Source organism: Pseudochaenichthys georgianus, chromosome 2 (genome assembly GCF_902827115.2).
Source record: "Pseudochaenichthys georgianus chromosome 2, fPseGeo1.2, whole genome shotgun sequence".
Taxonomy (NCBI): Eukaryota; Metazoa; Chordata; class Actinopteri; order Perciformes; family Channichthyidae; genus Pseudochaenichthys; species Pseudochaenichthys georgianus.
In genome coordinates, this window is record NC_047504.1 from 10261440 (window position 1) to 10278889 (window position 17450).

The 17450-nt window shown below is 43.0% G+C and overlaps 2 protein-coding genes across 2 annotated transcripts; one reads left to right on the forward strand and one right to left on the reverse strand.

Moving 5' to 3' along the window:
• The first annotated feature begins 283 nt into the window (after positions 1-283).
• Positions 284-11454, forward strand: cab39l (calcium binding protein 39-like). Its single transcript, XM_034096684.2, has 9 exons — positions 284-465; positions 6307-6433; positions 7090-7254; positions 7521-7639; positions 7797-7965; positions 8060-8119; positions 8523-8588; positions 8693-8836; positions 9000-11454. Exons 2-9 carry the CDS (start codon positions 6332-6334, stop codon positions 9177-9179), a joined length of 1005 nt encoding a protein of 334 aa, XP_033952575.1. The 5' UTR covers positions 284-465; positions 6307-6331; the 3' UTR covers positions 9180-11454.
• Positions 11300-17153, reverse strand: cdadc1 (cytidine and dCMP deaminase domain containing 1). Its single transcript, XM_034101291.2, has 11 exons — positions 16972-17153; positions 15803-15903; positions 15528-15705; positions 14985-15282; positions 14697-14903; positions 14493-14611; positions 13177-13226; positions 12916-13085; positions 12649-12838; positions 12539-12575; positions 11300-12305 (listed from the first exon to the last, which is right to left on the reverse strand). The coding sequence occupies exons 1-11, from the start codon at positions 17069-17071 to the stop codon at positions 12208-12210; spliced, it is 1548 nt and encodes a 515-aa protein (XP_033957182.1). The 5' UTR covers positions 17072-17153; the 3' UTR covers positions 11300-12207.
• Positions 17154-17450: the final 297 nt, after the last annotated feature.

Genomic DNA, 17450 nt, shown 5'->3' on the forward strand with positions numbered 1-17450 from the left:
CGTAAAGTTGGCATGCGGGAGACGCACTAATACCGGAAGTGACGCGGTTTCCACAATAAAACAAACGTATCTGTGCGACAGAATAATAACACGGTAATAGTGAAATCATTCATTTAATTCGGTAATATAGGAAGTATTTGGATTAATAGTAAATCTATGTTTCATATGTATACTTTCAATTTCCTTAATGGTTCAATTTCTTTAATAAAACCACGGTTCACGTAGTTTTTATTGTGAAAGTGCACACCGGAAGTGAGTAATTGTATTCCTGCTAGTTTAACAGACTACTGGAAAGCGACCAGATGGAATTCAGCACTGGCTTCTTAACAGATTCCGCACATTTTAAATTGTATCGCACACATTTTTTAGCGGACTCTCCTGGCATTTGACAAGCCCTGGCGTGACTACAAGGGTCTGTGAAGCGGGGACAGAAGAAGACATTTAAAGACCCAACATCTTCCTACTGTAGGTATCATTTCTAGTCCATAATAATGTCGAAGAGAGAGGGGTGTAGCCTTGTTAAATCACGTTGTGTGGGACTGTTTATGCGGCCTAATGTGTCATTTACTGCCTACAGCTTGTATTGCTTTACACACTGTCGTTCACGGGGTCTTTAATTCTCCAGCAACACATATACAGTGTGTGTTTTTTGTGTTCGCCTTTTTTTACCTCCTTGCTATGTTACTTTAGACGACCAGAGTCATGCTGGCAAGAATGAAAACAACGCAGCTTCCGGTCCCATTTTCACAATAAAACGTGTGTTACAATGATCTAGTTCTGATATTATTAGTACATTAATTAATGCATTTCTATCTCACGATTGACCTACATTTTTACAACTATTAAATTGATTAATTTAAGAAATGTTTGACGGATTGATCAATATGAATAACTAATAATAAAAGCAGTTGTGATTGTACAGCAGTGTGCATAGTCATATTTTACAGCTGACTCCAATTATATGTACTAATATTTATATAGACTCTGGTTTTTGATTTGTTATTTTCTATTTAAATTCTTATATACACACAACTGCATCAACCTAATCTAATGAAGAAACTGTATAGTATATTGACATAGTGAGTTTATTCAGTATAAGCCTGTGTGTGTGTGTGTGTGTGTGTGTGTGTGTGTGTGTGTGTGTGTGTGTGTGTGTGTGTGTGTGTGTGTGTGTGTGTGTGTGTGTGTGTGTGTGTGTGTGTGTGTGTGTGTGTGTGTGTGTGTGTGTGGTGTGTGTGTGTGTGTGTGTGTGAGCCTGCTGTTGAAAGACATGTCACGCCCCTCCATCGTGTATTGCATCACCAATTGCATTTAAAATCTGATTATATATGACAAGTGGGGTTTCTCTATACCTGTGACTTGCCTTTTGGAGGCATACAGGCTTCTCAAAAGCATATTTTACATGTGAGGCGGTCACAACACCCCTTTGTTCTCCATTGAAAGTTTAAAAGGAGGAATTTTTCTCACATCATTATGAACCTCAGGAATGGATGAGCTGATGTTTGTCCTTTTCGGTTGCCTCGGAGAGAACAATCTCCCTGTGACGTCTACAGAGAACATTTCTTTGTAGCTTGAGACGGATGGATTGTGATGGAGATCAAACACTCGGACCCTCATTGCTCCCTCTCTGACAAGATACAAAACAGGGTTTTTCTAAGACTTAATGAATTTGATTACCTTCGTTCAAGGCTCTTTAAAAGTCAAATTGAACGTGTTTGATTCAAGAACTGCTCAAAAGCCTGGACTAAAAAGGTCTTTGTTTCATTTAATCTGGCTGAGTATTTAAGGGTTAAACATCTTCCTTTCTCCTCCAGTTCTATCATGAAAAGGAAATACTGTCAGTTTAAAAGCCGCCACCTATGTTCTTGTTTGAAAGGTGCATTCAATACATTGTTGAAAGCCTACAGGTTTGCAAGCATGCCTAAAATCTGTAGGTTAAGCAAAAAAAAACATGTTGAACCAGGATATGTTAACCTATGCAAGAAAGGCAAATGTGAAACCAGTTTTTTAGCATGTGCCGAGAAATGACCAGCTTGTATTCAGTGCTTCTGACACATTGGCAGACACATAGGTGTGACGGATAACCATCTTGCTTCACTGGGATGACTTGGCGTTAATCATCAGTGCCAGTGTTACTACATGTCCTGTGTGTTACCGTCACCTGAAGCGCCACAAAGCACCGCGCTGCGTGGCGATTGATGAGAAGATTGGTATCCATGTGTCACAAGACGGGACAACTTGTTATTTTATTATTTTAGTGGTGGATTTTTAACAGAAAAAGCAACTTAAATAGTATTTGTCTAGCTAGAAATGTCTCTGAGTTTTGGGGAATTGCTGTCTTTCTTTGTTGTATGTGACTTTAAACTTTAAATCCTTAGGCATTAGACAGAGAAAACAAGCATATTGAAGATGAAATGTTTGTTTATAGTCACGTTTTCACCATTTTAAACACAAAACAGTTCATCAAAAGCTAAAATACGTTCTTTAAGTCTTTAAGGAAATCATACAGAAGATTACTATCATAAATACTGTTTACAGGAAGCTCTCATTGTGACCTACCTAAGGTGTCTAAGAGTGGATTTATTCATTTTAACAGATTATAATTTTGGCCCTACTGCTTTATTTGTATATCCTTATTTAAGTCTCTCATAATTACAGCTGAACATGTAATATATTTGGGGCAGTGTGCAGCCTTTTCTCTGCTCGCTGAGTGTTCAGTGGGCACCAGATTAATTCCATTACGTAACATTTAGTCAGTCTTAAGCAGTGGAAATGAAGGCTTCGCAGCAATATAGAGCCTTGAGCTCTCCAGGACTTAAAGACGATTAAACGGACCATTTTAGTACTGTTTTAATAATCAGAATGTTTAGCTTCAGCTGCAGCAACACCGAGGGGGAGTTAGAACTTCTGATAGTTTACAATATGATAAAGTCTCCCTCTTTTCATAAGTTCTTCCTCATTGCCTGCTTACCCTTGGACAAATATTGACTGGGTCTGAGTTATGTAAGTGTGACGTAACACAATGAAGGGACTAAAGCCAGGGGTATCAAACTCAATTTCATCGCGGGCCACATCAGCACTCAAAGGGCTGGTTGTAACTATATAACTATACATATATAAATATATAATATACATACAATAATGTATTATATTACATCATTGCCTCTGCATTGGATTATTATCGGATAGGGCAATAACTTCATCATTAAATACGTCTGAAAGCAGAAGTCCAGGGCAAATAATTGCAAGTCTCTTCAGTGCCATGTCACAAAATGAGATGCATTGTGGGACATGTAGTTTATGGGCAACCTGCTTCTGTAAAGTGGCATGTGACCATGTATTATATTCTTTGCAAGCTCTTGCGGGCCACATAGAAATGAAGTTGCGGGCCGGACTTGGCCCCCGGGCCTTGAGTTTGACACCCCTGGACTAAAGGGTATTTTAGGTCTTTTCTGTTTTGAGGATCTTGAGGTTGACCTTATGAAATGTTTTGTGCACTCAGCAGCTTGTGGACCAAGTGTTTCTGCGTTTCCCTGACGTTATGTTCCACGGGACGATGCCATTGTCTGTGTTTTGAGGTAAAAGCTTAAAAAACATCCCGTTAGAAACAAAGTATCTCGTGCTTCTTTTATTAAAACTCTTAAAATCACTATTTCTGCACAAACTGAGAGGTCGGAGGCTACACATCACTAAATAACCTCAGCTGAGTTTCTGCTTATGTCAGGGGAAAACCTTGTGATTCTAATTTCAGCTGTTTTTTTGCTGGCACTGAAAAACAATCCTCCTCCTTTCCCTCGTGAAATCTCAGGCTATTAATCGAGCTGCTTGTTGGGTTTTCTGTCGTATAATGGGACTGTGACAATTGATGGAATATACATGTCGTGCAGCTTTGAGTTTTCCACTTTGTTTAAGTAGTGTCAGGGGAAATGAGTAGGATTAGGGTTGTGTCTGAGCAAATCATTGACCATTTAAACACATTTTCTCTGCATCCAATGCAATTTGGCTTTAGGGCAAAATACTCAACAGAGACCGCCAACTGTTTTTTCACAGAACAAATCAATGGATAAAGATGGTCTCATATCTAAGCTTTCCAGTTTTAACTTTTCTTCACAAACACTTAAATGGTTAGAATCGTATTTGTTTAACCGATCTCAGTATGTGAGAGTTCAAAACCATGAATCTGCTGACCTTCATCTTTCGACAGGGGTCCCACAAGGTTCAATCCTGGGACCATTACTATTTTCGCTCTATATAAATGATTTACCATCTGTATGTCCTGACACAAACATCCAAATGTGTGCAGACGACACTGTAATATATGCACATGGAAGCAATATGACACGAGTGGCTAATGAACTGACAAACGCCATGGTTCATGTAACAACTTGGTTGGAACAATGCTGTTTGCAACTAAACATTTGTAAAACAGTATGCATCTTCTTCACCACAACAAAGTCAGATGTTTTTGTATCAGGGGAGAGGCTACAGGTGGCGTCTGTCGAATTGTAGGTTCACCAGAGATGAATGTCAATTGAGGCATCTCTGACACACTCCATGGTTCTCTCACACATCACCTACTGTTTAACTACCTGGTCACATGCCAGTACAACAACATTAAAACCACTGGAGTACAAACAAACACTCAAAATACTGGACAACAAATCTGTTTTTTCGCATCACTGTCCAATACTCAAAAAATACAACTTGCTAAGCTTGGAAAACCTCATTAAACATGATGCAGATGCTTGCCTTTTTTACAAGATTGTCAACGGCCTTACCTCACCTCCTCTTAGACAGTTTATCAACATACGCACAACCGCCACTAGGGTAACAAGAGGTGCAGCGAGAGCAGATTGCATTATTTCAGTCGGTCTTCATTTTCTGTTAAAGCTGCTCAGCAATGGAACTCAATGCCACCTCCAATCAGAGACCAGACCACATTCACTTTATTTAAATCAAAATATGGTGAGTGAGGAATCAGCTCTGCCAACACCGACCCAATCTTCTGCTCCGTACAACCCACCGCCTGTGTTTTAACATGTTCTTTTGCTTTGTTTTATTTAAGTATCCCGGTAATGTCTGTTGCATGTTTTAAATGTATTGTATTTACTTGTTTAAAATGAAATGTGTTTTAGGTTGACTTTTCAAATCTGTCCAGGGACTACAGATGAAAAATAGCCTCGTGGCTAACTCTGCACGTTTACAGGAATGTTCATTAATGCGCACTGTCCCTGTTAAATACAATGAATTAAAGAGGCCCTGTTATGCTAATGCTCTAAGTAGCTTTTATTAGCAGGCAAACCTGTCTTGCAGATACCTGGTCTATACTCCCATTGGTCAGGTTTTCAGGAAGCAGGTCAGGGGAGCGGCAGGAGAGGAATGGAGGTGGAAGTGGGAGTTTAGAGGAAGGGTACGCACTTTTACATTCCCAGATGAGGATTAGCAGTCACAAGTTCTCCGCCTGCTCCCGACCCGACTGATTGTGAAGCTTTCTGCTACCTTTATACACACACACACACACACACACACACACACACACACACACACCACACACACACACACACACACACACACACACACACACACACACACACACACACACACACACACACACACACATTTACATTTCCCTTCATTCATGTCCGGCATGGCTGGATTGTACATTCAGTCTATTTGCACGCTTTACTGTGCTGTAGATTAGCTCTCAATAACTAATACTGACAGCATGCTTTTATAATTTATTGTAAATGTATTAAAAACCAGAAACAACATTTTGTTTAGGAGGATCCTGAGGTTTCCAAAACAGTCCCTTCCAAACAAATCTCTCATTGTTTTCTAGCTGTAAGAACTGCAGATATTGGCTTTGCATATCTCAAGAGTGAGTCTGGCTTCAAAGAGGCTTCCTTTGTCAAACCAGCACACACAGCGTATTTAACATCTGTATCTCAAATCATTCAACATTGAACTCCAATTAGCCCACTCCTCCGTCTTTTCTTATCGCTTTGCTTGAGAGCCCCCTGGTGTCAGAAAACGACATACTTCCGTGTTAATATTTAAAAGCTCAGTATTTGTTGGATTCTCAGTCAATATGATGTAATGCTTTGTAGGAAAGCTGGCCGCTCTTAAATGCCACAGAAATGTTATGAAGCTCCCGCATGGCCAGGAAGAAAGTCCGTCATGAACGACTCCATTTCACTTTTGTGGTTTTATCCAGCTTTCCATTGACTTGCTCATTCATTCGTGTGTGTGTGTGTGTGTGTGTGTGTGTGTGTGTGTGTGTGTGTGTGTGTGTGTTTTCTCCCGTAGGTCCCAAGGCGAGTGTGTGTCCGTCATGCCGCTGTTTGGTAGATCCCAGAAGAGTCCGGCGGAAATCGTCAAGACCCTGAAGGAAAACATGGCCATCCTGGTCAAACAGGATAAGAAGACAGACAAGGTAGCAAAGTGTGTGTGTGTGTGTGTGTGTGTGTGTGTGTGTGTGTGTGTGTGTGTGTGTGTGTGTGTGTGTGTGTGTGTGTGTGTGTGTGTGTGTGTGTGTGTGTGTGTGTGTGTGTGTGTGTGTGTGTGTGTGTGTGTGTGTGTGTGTGTGTGTGTGTGTGTGTGTGTGTGTGTGTGTGTGTGTGTGTGTGTGTGTGTGTCCTGTGTAAATGTCCATGGGGCCGATGGTGACAGTCCTTTGTGAAATTGGACCTGTCATCTCCTGACAGTTCACCGTCGAGAAAGTTTAGACTCACACACACACACACACACACACACACACACACACACACACACACACACACACACACACACACCACACACACACACACACTAACACACAAGCTAAGATCAAGCTCAACTCAGTTTCTCCTCTTTTCTCTTCCCTCTCTCTTCCCTCTCTCTTCCCTTTCTCTTGCCTTTCTCTTCCCTCTCTCTTCCCTCTCTCTTCCCCTCCTCTCTTCCCTTTCTCTTCCCTATCTCTTCCCCTCCTCTCTTCCCCCTCTCTTCCCTCTCTCTTCCCTTTCTCTTCCCTATCTCTTCCCCTCCTCTCTTCCCTCTCTCTTCCCTCTCTCTTCCCTCTCTTCCCTCTCTCTTCCCTCCCTTGCTCTCCAGGCGTCTGAGGAGGTGTCGAAGTGTCTGGTGTCCATGAAGGAGATCCTGTACGGCAGCAACGATAAGGAGCCTCACACGGAGACGGTGGCCCAGCTGGCCCAGGAGCTGTACAACAGCGGGCTGCTGCTGTCGCTGGTGAAGAACCTGCAGGTCATCGACTTCGAGGTGAGTCTGCCCTCCATGATCCTCTCTGAATCATTGGGAACCAGGATCTCGTGAGAATGTCTAATTGTGTGTGTGTGTGTGTGTGTGTGTGTGTGTGTGTGTGTGTGTGTGTGTGTGTGTGTGTGTGTGTGTGTGTGTGTGTGTGTGTGTGTGTGTGTGTGTGTGTGTGTGTGTGTGTGTGTGTGTGTGTGTGTGTGTGTGTGTGTGTGTGTGTGTGTGTGTGTGTGTGTGTGTGTGTGTGTGTGTGTGTGTGTGTGTGATTCTAGGGCAAGAAGGATGTGTGTCAGATCTTCAACAACATCCTGAGGAGGCAGATCGGGACGAGGAGTCCCACCGTGGAATATTTCTGTTCCCACCCAGAGGTGCTCTTCATCCTGCTGAATGGGTGAGACACACACACACACACACACACACACACACACACACACACACACACACACACACACACACACACACACACACACACACACACACATACAGGCTTTACCTACATACCGGTCCTGTACGAGGAGACTTAAACAGCCTCTCTGAATTTGTGAAAGTTACGAGACGCCCCAGTCAGCGTTGAACTGCGGGATCATGCTGAGGGAGTGCATTCGCCACGAGCCGCTCGCCAAGATCATCCTGCACTCCAGTGACTTCTACAAATTCTTCCTTTACGTGGAGATGTCCACCTTCGACATCGCCTCCGACGCCTTCGCCACCTTCAAGGTACGACACTGAGCTCAAGACTACGTATCAGAAGATCTTATTATTTTATATTTGTGTTGCACTGTTACAGAACGGTTTCCATCTTACTCCACAGGATCTCCTGACAAGACACAAAGTGCTGGTGGCCGAATACCTGGAGCAGAACTACGAAGCTGTGAGTGCTTAGTTAGTCCGGTAAACACATGTAAAAACCAGCACATGTTAACGCAGGTCGGCCATGTTATTGTGAACCAGCGTTACCGGGTGGAACTCTTTTTTACTTGCATCCTTCCTGACCACATGCATACAAGACTCCCACGAAACATCAGCCACAGAGACACACATACACACTGCTCTACATGAACACACACACACACACACACACACACACACACACACACACACACACACACACACACACACACACACACACACACACACACACACACACACACACACACACACACACACACACACACAGGTTATAGCCTCTCTCAACAAGCCTTAAGTCTCATAATAGTTAAATCCACCAGTGTGTTGATAGAGTATTATAATACATGTTGTTCATGTGATTGCAGGTGTTTACAGACTACGAGAAGCTGCTGCACTCTGAGAACTACGTCACCAAGCGGCAGTCTCTAAAGGTTTGACTCTATTTTAAATTGTAGGGCGATGTATACGATATCTATAACGGAGCCATTAAACCCTCACACTACCTCCCTTACCCGTCGCTATGATCTTCCCTCAGCTGCTGGGCGAGCTGCTGCTGGACAGACACAACTTCACGGTGATGACGCGCTACATCAGCAAGCCGGAGAACCTGAAGCTGATGATGAACCTGCTGCGAGACAAGAGCCCCAACATCCAGTTTGAAGCCTTCCACGTCTTCAAGGTACAACACCACCCTTCTATTATTAAATATCCAATAACAGAGATGTATTCATGTCAGGTAGGATTCGTCATAAGTATGTAGCTGTACAGTTACTGTTTTGCGTACTAAAATCCAGACACAGTTTGTCTCCGTGTGTTAAATGTTTTCTTCCTGTCTTCTTCAGGTTTTCGTAGCGAACCCCAACAAGACGCAGCCCATCATCGACATCCTGCTCAAGAACCAGACCAAACTAATCGACTTCCTGAGCAACTTCCAGAAGGATCGCACGGACGACGAGCAGTTCAACGACGAGAAGACCTACCTAATCAAACAGATCCGGGATCTGAAGAAGCCGGCCTCCTAGAGAAGCCCCTCAACTCCAACTTTTTACCGATAGGATTAAAAAAAAAAAAAAAACACACATTAACAATAACGGTTACTCTATTTCAAAGAAAATCTTCTCTTTGTTGGTTCATTTGAAACACTAGTTCTCAATCACTGATCTTTCTTTTTGTAAATGTTTCTCATGAGATTTCTGTTTGTTTGTTTTCCATCTGTAGCGTGTCGTGCCACAACTCATGGTGTTGAAGGCGTTCGCTCTGCTGGGAGAACCAGCGCTTAGACATCATTTTGTAATGCGAACAGTCACCAGATGCAGTCTCTACACATGGATTGATTTCTAACCGTTTAACTGAAGTAGCTGCAAATCAAAAACAACTATAATAATGAAGAATTTCTGCTTTCGTTTTGTTTGTTCAGCTCGGTCGGCATGTGCAAAAACATATTCTCAGTCATCGCTCAAAGCTTCGCAACATTTAGCTGCTAGACGTCCTTCTTATTGTAAAGCCAAACAACTGTGAAGTCCACTGAGACAAATATTACATTTGTGATATTAGGCTGTATAAATAAACATCGATTGATAGTTAATTAAACATGGGACAGGATTAAGTAGACCTTTGAGATTAAGAGTGGACTACAAGATAAATACATTGGACTATGATCTAAGGCAGGGGTGTCAAACTCAAGGCCCAGGGGCCAAATCCGGCCCGCGACTTCATCTAATGTGGCCCGCAAGAGCTTTCAAAGAATATCATACGTTTATTATACGGTTACATGCCACTTTACTACATGTAAGTATGTTGCCCATAAACTACATGTCCCACAATGCATCTCGTTTTGTGACATGCGCACTGAAGAGACTTGCAATTATTTGCCCTGGACTTCTGCTTTCAAACGTACCCTATCTGATAATAATCCAATTCAGAGGCTATAATATAATACATTATTTAATATATATTATATATTTACATATGTATATTTATATATAATTAAAATTACAACCGGCCCTTTGAGTACAAACATAATGCTGATGTGGCCCGTGATGAAATTGAGTTTGACACCCCTGATCTAAGGAATGCCTTTTAATCATCTGTAATCGGATGACCAATCACAGCAGAGAAACAACCTGGAAATCCGCATAATCGGGCCTCTTCGAAGCTCTCAAATATTTGGCAATATCGAGACTGAGAATAGACGTTTTGAGAGAACTGGTTTCAGTGACTGTTGACCAAAAAGTGTACGAGTATTTCATTTGAGGGCCTTCTTAGTGGAACATGCTATGGGTACAGCTTCCTTTTGACCACTGGTTCTCTTCGCTGGAGGCTGATCGCACTTTCTGTATGATACATAATGTGTTAATCTTTAGCTGATCACGGCTTGAGGGTTACTTTTTTTATATATAGTTTCATTTCTTGTCATGTACAGTGTATGGTTTGTACACCTGAAGTGAGTGCCATTGTGAGTGGGAACGTTGTTTTGATTTGGATGTGACGTCGGTGTTAGAAACCAGCGAGTGGTTTGGCGTGTTCTTCTTTTTGTATTTCAAGTATCTTTCTAGGGGAGCTTAATTGTTACGTTAATGAGAATATGCTGTGGACAGAACATATGTGTTGTGATTAAGCAGTGAACCTCTCAACTCACTATACTTGAGTTACGCTGTCATAGAAACGTTTTGAACTTTTTCAAGCTGATGCCGTCGTGTACAGACCAGGGGCTTTGCGGTTTCCGTTGATTTAATGTTCAAATTACAAACTGTGTTGGCGAAGAAATCAGCGGGAAAGTTATCGCAGAGTGAGGCCAACGTTTGAACTGAGAAATGTAACTGTGAAAAATCCACATGTAGTAAAAAAAAAAAAAAAGCCTTAAAATGCGGTTGTTTTTATATTTGCACTTCAATTATAGGAAATGTTTGAATTTATTCTCCAATTGATATTTGATCTGCATCCACAGGCGTCTCTTTAATCAGGACACTGACTAATTGAACCATTACAATATGTCAGAGTCCGAATGGATGACGGTCTTGAATCTGGAAAAATAATTCAGCCTTTTTTGTCGTCTGGGTTTAAAATAAAAAACAATCCCAGCCCTTTTTTAATGCTTCAAGCTGTGACATATCGTACTAAGATGCAAAAGTAGACCAACCAGTTTAACTTGAGCCAAACTCACCCACGTTTTTATTTCTCCAACAAAAGAACAATTAGCAACTCCACATTATCCTCTCTCTCTCAAGGCCGCCTCCTTATTTTCCACATCGATGCTATTGTACCACATTCACAACAAATAAAAGGATGGGAATGCATGCTCTGTGTGCGGGTGCTCATTTGTTGTCAACTGTAGTGCAATGGAAATGTATTTATAATGTATCTCAAGCTTTAAATGATTGATAACTGTATAACATTGGATTATTGTAGTGTTATTGTGCTGGCAGAGAGAAAAATAAGTGAAATACATTACAAAAACTTCTTCAAGCTGCTTCAATAGGTTAGCAATATGATTTTAGGCTGCAATATTGTCACCGCAGCAGCGCTTCAGTCAACATTGCATACTTAAACACAGAGTATGGATGTCTTTATGTGCAACAATTTAAAGTATTCAGCTTGTATACAAACATAACATGACATCACAGCATCACTATAAAACTATTTAAAATATATCATTTTTTAATGGTTTCCCTTCCATCCATTCATGGTTCCCCTTAGAGGTGTTCATGTTTCTTCTTCAATTGAATCCTTAAAAGACACAAGACTGTCCTCCCCTCACAACACCTCCTATTAAAAGCAGCCTCTTATTGAAATATAAAGTTTTACAGTCACTTTTGACCATTTGTTTTGTACAGATTACTGATGTTGACACGTAAACATGCAGCAGGGAGAGATGTTGATATTCTGATTGCACAACATACAGACTACTTTCACACGCCACTTCCTCCTTAAAACAGCAAATAAATACAAATATAGTGCAGCACAGATTTGATCCAGTCCGAGCCTTAAAATACCAAATCTGTGGCTAAAAAACAACGTTCTTTCTGGTTTAACCATGTATCCGTGAGGTGTTCAGCTGACGGGTGACATGTTGGATCTGTGGGTGCACAGCTTCTTGTTGCTGTGGCTCTCCTGCTCCTCCGGCCTGCCGTGCTTCGCCCCAAAACCGTCTGGAACAAAGAGAAATGCTGTGACAATAGGATTTCCCTTTAGTGTGTGGACGTCTCTAAGCGGTTGACCAATCACAACAGAGCTGGCCAGCTAACCAATCAGAAAAGAGGTGCTGCAGCACAGGCAGTATGAGAACATTAGAGCATGTAAACATGTCACAGTAGAGGCAGGAAATACTAATATCAACCTGAACATGTGCTCTTTAAAGGTGTACAGATAATGTGGAACTTACTGGTGTGGTGAGAAGAGGCTGACGGGCTCCTCTGCCACTGGGAAGACAGAAGAAAGTCACATTCTCCTCCATCTATCAAGACACCCACCTCAGTCCCTCTAAGTACTCACTATGAACTTGCTGGTGTCCTTCAGGCTGCTGAACCTCAGGTAGGAGATCTCTCCCTTGTCCTTGTCCCGGTCCTGGTCGCTGGTGTAGATGTGTGTGATGCCGGCCCCTCGGATCAGAGGCACACACTCATCACACGGACACTTGGTGACAAACAGCATGGTGTGCTCGTCCGGTTTGATGTGTCGGGTCCTGAAAGCATCAGCAGACACAGATTATGGGAGGAGACTCCAGCGTGGTGAGACCAGATCTGTCTCTTCTCTGCTGACCTGAAGGTGAGTGCGTTCTGCTCGGCGTGGACGATGTATCTGTACTTGCGTCTCTGTCTGTCCTTCTGCTTGTTGTCCATCTGGGGGTATTCTGCATACTGGGAGCCTGCTGGGTAGGCGTTGTACCCGCAACCCACCAGGTACAGACACCCAGTCCCATCACTGCCAGCCTGCGACAAGGGAGCAGTTGCAAATGTAATAATAATAATAAGGGATAAACTAATATCCAAATCCCATCTAATGGAAGACATGTGAGCTCACCGATGCTCCTTTGGCCCAGATGACAGCTCCAACACCCACTTTAGGATCCTCTGGAATGAAAATGACGTATAGTGAGCTTGTGACAATATAACTGTGACCTTAAAGCCTGTCATTCAAGGGAATTAGGGAGTAGAAATTCCCTCAGAGAAATCTTATGGTGACCTAGATAGGATAAGTGTACTGTACTGGTGTGCCAAATTTCCCTTAAGTCAATATTTCTGTAAACCGCTCCACTCCACCCAATGCAGCTTGGCTTTCGTGCTCACCACTCCACTGAGACGGCTAACTGTGTCTTTGTGGAAAGGGTTAAATGTATGTTGGACACGAGCCCATATGTAGGTGCTGTCTTCCTTGATCTCAGGAAGGCTTTCGACACTGCTGACCCCCAAGTGCTTCTTACAAAGCTGACGTATTTACATTTTTCTGCAGATTCAATACAGTGGGTTGAGTCTTACTTATCGAACAGAAAACAGGGTGTTTTGGTCCACGGAGCCAAATCCCCCTACCTTGCCAACCCTGTTGGGGTTCCACAAGGCTCCATTCTTGGACCATTACTGTTTTCACCGTACATTAATGACTTGCCTAATGTATGTCCTGAGTTGAATGTGCAAATGTATGCCGATGATGCGGTCATCTTTGTACACGGGAAAAACACTGAAATGATCTCATCTTGTCTCTCAAATGCTTTGGGCAAGGTTCAACACCGGCTGAACAACATTTGCTTACAGTATGAAAAAACAGTATGCGTGATGTTCAGTAAACGACCAGTCAAAATCGAAGGACCCAACGTGTTTTTAAACGGAGCAGAAATAGAACTAGTCTCCCACTTCAAGTATCTTGGAGTCATACTGGACTCGAACTTGACTTTTAAGAAACATATTAAGAAAGTATCAAATGCTATTAAATTCAACTTGCAACATTTTAAACAAATTAGACCTTTCTCTGTCAGTGCTGCAAAGTCATACCTCCACTGATTCTATCCCACATTGAATACTGTCTGACAAACCGGTCGTTTGCTTGAGCCACAAACCTGGAAAAACACCATTTCATGAGTTTTGACAATTTAAAGTCTTTTAAAAGTATGTGTTTTTTTTATAAATATTTACATGGACGCCCCCCCCCCCCTCCTCTCGTACTTTAGCCAGCTCTTGTATCTCCTCCTGCACTTTATATGTCGTTGCTGCTACATTGTATTACCATGTCATAAATACTTGTGTATGCTGCTCTTGCTCTCTTGCACTTTTTGCATATCATGTATTTTGTTTTTTGTCCCTGCCAAATAAACGATTAAATAAATCAATACAAACCAGACAGACCTGTTCTATAAGCCAGCAGCCTGGCCTGGATGATACAATGGCGCACCACTTCTTGAGACAGTCCCTCGTGAGGAGTCTGCAGCGAGGCTACTGATGGCTCAGGGGCTAAATGCTGTTCTCTGCAACAGGAACAACAACATCAACAACAACAACAAATAGCAGCAGTGGATGGCAAACATGTGAAGAACCGTGGATGTTTCTGACCTGTAGAAGCCGTAGTGCTGCTGTGGCAGCCCGGCAGCCACTGCAGCCAACACCTCCACCAGCTCCGTCATGTTGTTCCTCAGGTTGGAGAAGTGAGGCTCCACGCAGAAGTCCTCCAGCCCCATGTGGGTTAAAATCTCCCGGTGCTGCAGGGACGTCCTCACCAGGAGCTGAGAGGAGAAATCCTTCAGGTGTCTCGTCCGCTCTCTGGAAAACAGGAACAATGTATCCTTCTATAAGCAAACCAGGTGCTTTTTATAACCTAAACCTTAACGGAAGGCTTGTTACCTGTTGAAGAGTTCCTCCGTGTCCAGCCCCGGATCATCGTCCTTCATCCTCTCCATGAAATCACAGTCTCTGGACGTCTCGTAGACAAACTGGGCCAGGCCGGGCGCCGGAGGCTGCAGCAGGACGCAGATGTGAGGGCGGCTGTTGGACTTCAGCTTCTCCGCTGCGACGGCATCCAGCGCCGCCTCCTCAGGGATGCTGCGAGGAGGATTCTGGGGGCTGGAGGTGTTTGCAGAGCTGGACCTCAGCATGCTGACTTCAGGGTCTCCGGGCCAGAAGGAGATCTGACTGACTCCAGCTGCAGAGGAGGGTGTGATTACAATATACTGAAATGAACAACAGTGTGAAAGACTGCTGGTTTGTTTCCCTTCCCTCATGCATCATAATGCCATGCTCAACTTAATGGAGCTATGACTAATCCCCATGTCGGGAAACCCTTCCCAAAAGCAGAATGCAACTTGATTAACTAACAACTAGGCTTGGTTTTAATTCCCCAACGTCTCCGTGTCTGACCACTAATCCCTGTCTGAGTCCTCTCCTCACCGTTGACGATCATCTTGAGGCAGGTGGCGCAGGGTCTCCTGGAGAAATACAGGTGGCAGTCGGCCAGGGAGGCGCCATGCTGGATGATGGCTGCCTGTCCTGCATGGAGCTCAGGTCCTGAGCAGTGGAGTCCCACCACCTTACTGTCCTGCACCACCACCAGACCCACCCTGCGGATCTGAATCACAACAGGTCTGATTGCTTCACTATAACTCACTAATCTGGAGATCATTGGTTACTTCATCGTGCGTGGTCCATCTCATTGGTACACTCACCTCGCTGGGCTCGTCCTCTTCAGGCTGCTCCTGTGGAAACAGCTCCATCCACAGACTCAGCAAGGTAAACAGGTTTACCTTTGATAGCCTGGGGCCATGGCCTGATGCAGGGGAGACAAAAGAAGGGTTGTCTTGTCTATTCTTAAAGTGCCTTCATGCAAAGGTTGAACTACACTGGGTGGTGTGAGTAAGTATATGTGAAGGAGAGCAGGGGTTGATGTTTTGAATGTCTCAGGTTGCTTCCACACCTTACAGTAACATGAAGTGAAGGCAGCAAGGCAGGTCCTATCACATGCATCTACTTGTACATGATAAATGTACATGAAGCCCTCATGAAGATGGTGAAGGAACTTAATACTACATGCTATTAGTAGCTGACAGCATATAAAGACACTATATGGACACTGGAGCAGAATGCCTGTAAATGAAGGGTTTATGCAATATCATATATTAAGATTAAGATGGACTTTTATTAATCCCTCGTGGGGAAATTGTTTCTCTGCATTTGACCCATCCCAGTGTTAGGAGCAGTGTGCTGCCATTTTGAACGGTGCCCGGGAAGCAGTGATGGGAACGGTGCCTTGCTCAGGGACACCTCGGTAGCACTTGGTCTTGCCGGGACTTGAACTGGTGACCTTCCAGTTGCCAAGCCAAGTCCCTATCGACTTCGCCACCACCACGGAGTTGTTGGGAGGTGCAATGTTTACAGTGTAGTATGTGCAATTGAGAAGGTTAAATAGGGAAGTGCAATATGTGTAAATAGGTATGGACACAATAGGGATATGTGCAATTTGACGGACACTATGCATAGGTGCAGTAGGGAAAGTTCAATATTTGATTATGTATGAATGCAATAGGGAAAGTTCTGTACCTGTATGTTTCTTGTTTGTTTCTTTGCCATGTGATATGTGATCTCTGTTCTGTATCTATGACTGATTGTCCTACATGTTTTATGTTTATTATCTCGATGCCCAAGACGAATTTCTCCTAAGGGAGACAATAAAGCTATATCTATCTATCTATCTATCTAATAGTAGGTTATTTACTTTTTCTTAATAATATTACTCAGAATGATTGATAGTCTGCTAGCATACACATGCCTATCGCCTGTCGCAGATCAGCTGTTTAATGACAGGACGGAATAGAAACCGATGCCGCTAAACTCTCACCTTGCAGTCTGCAGTCAGTCTGGGTGCTGCTCTCTCTCGTATCTTGACCCGGCATGGACTGGTCCGGATCGGTTCGGTTCCTTATCTCGGTTCCTTCCATTAAATCCTCCAGCTATCAAATGATATGTCCTTTGACAAGAGGAAATAGCAGGATGTAAAGAGTCAATTGACCAGGTTTACAGTGTCAAGCTAGACCTGAGCTAGACACGTGAATACACGCTGTTTCCGGTGAGTTTTTTCAAAAATAAAAGCCAGGAGCTGTATCAAGGCATGGGAAATAAATAAAAGCAGTACAAGGAGGCGAATATGTAACATAAATATAATCAAATACAACCAGGTATACTTTAAATTAAATAGGTTTCATACATTTTCAAATACATATTAACCTTAATTTGTGTTCCTATCGTTGCTGGTTGTCGTTAACTTGACAAAGCTCCGGGTTGTTTCCGCAATAACACATGACGTCACAAAGAAGGCGG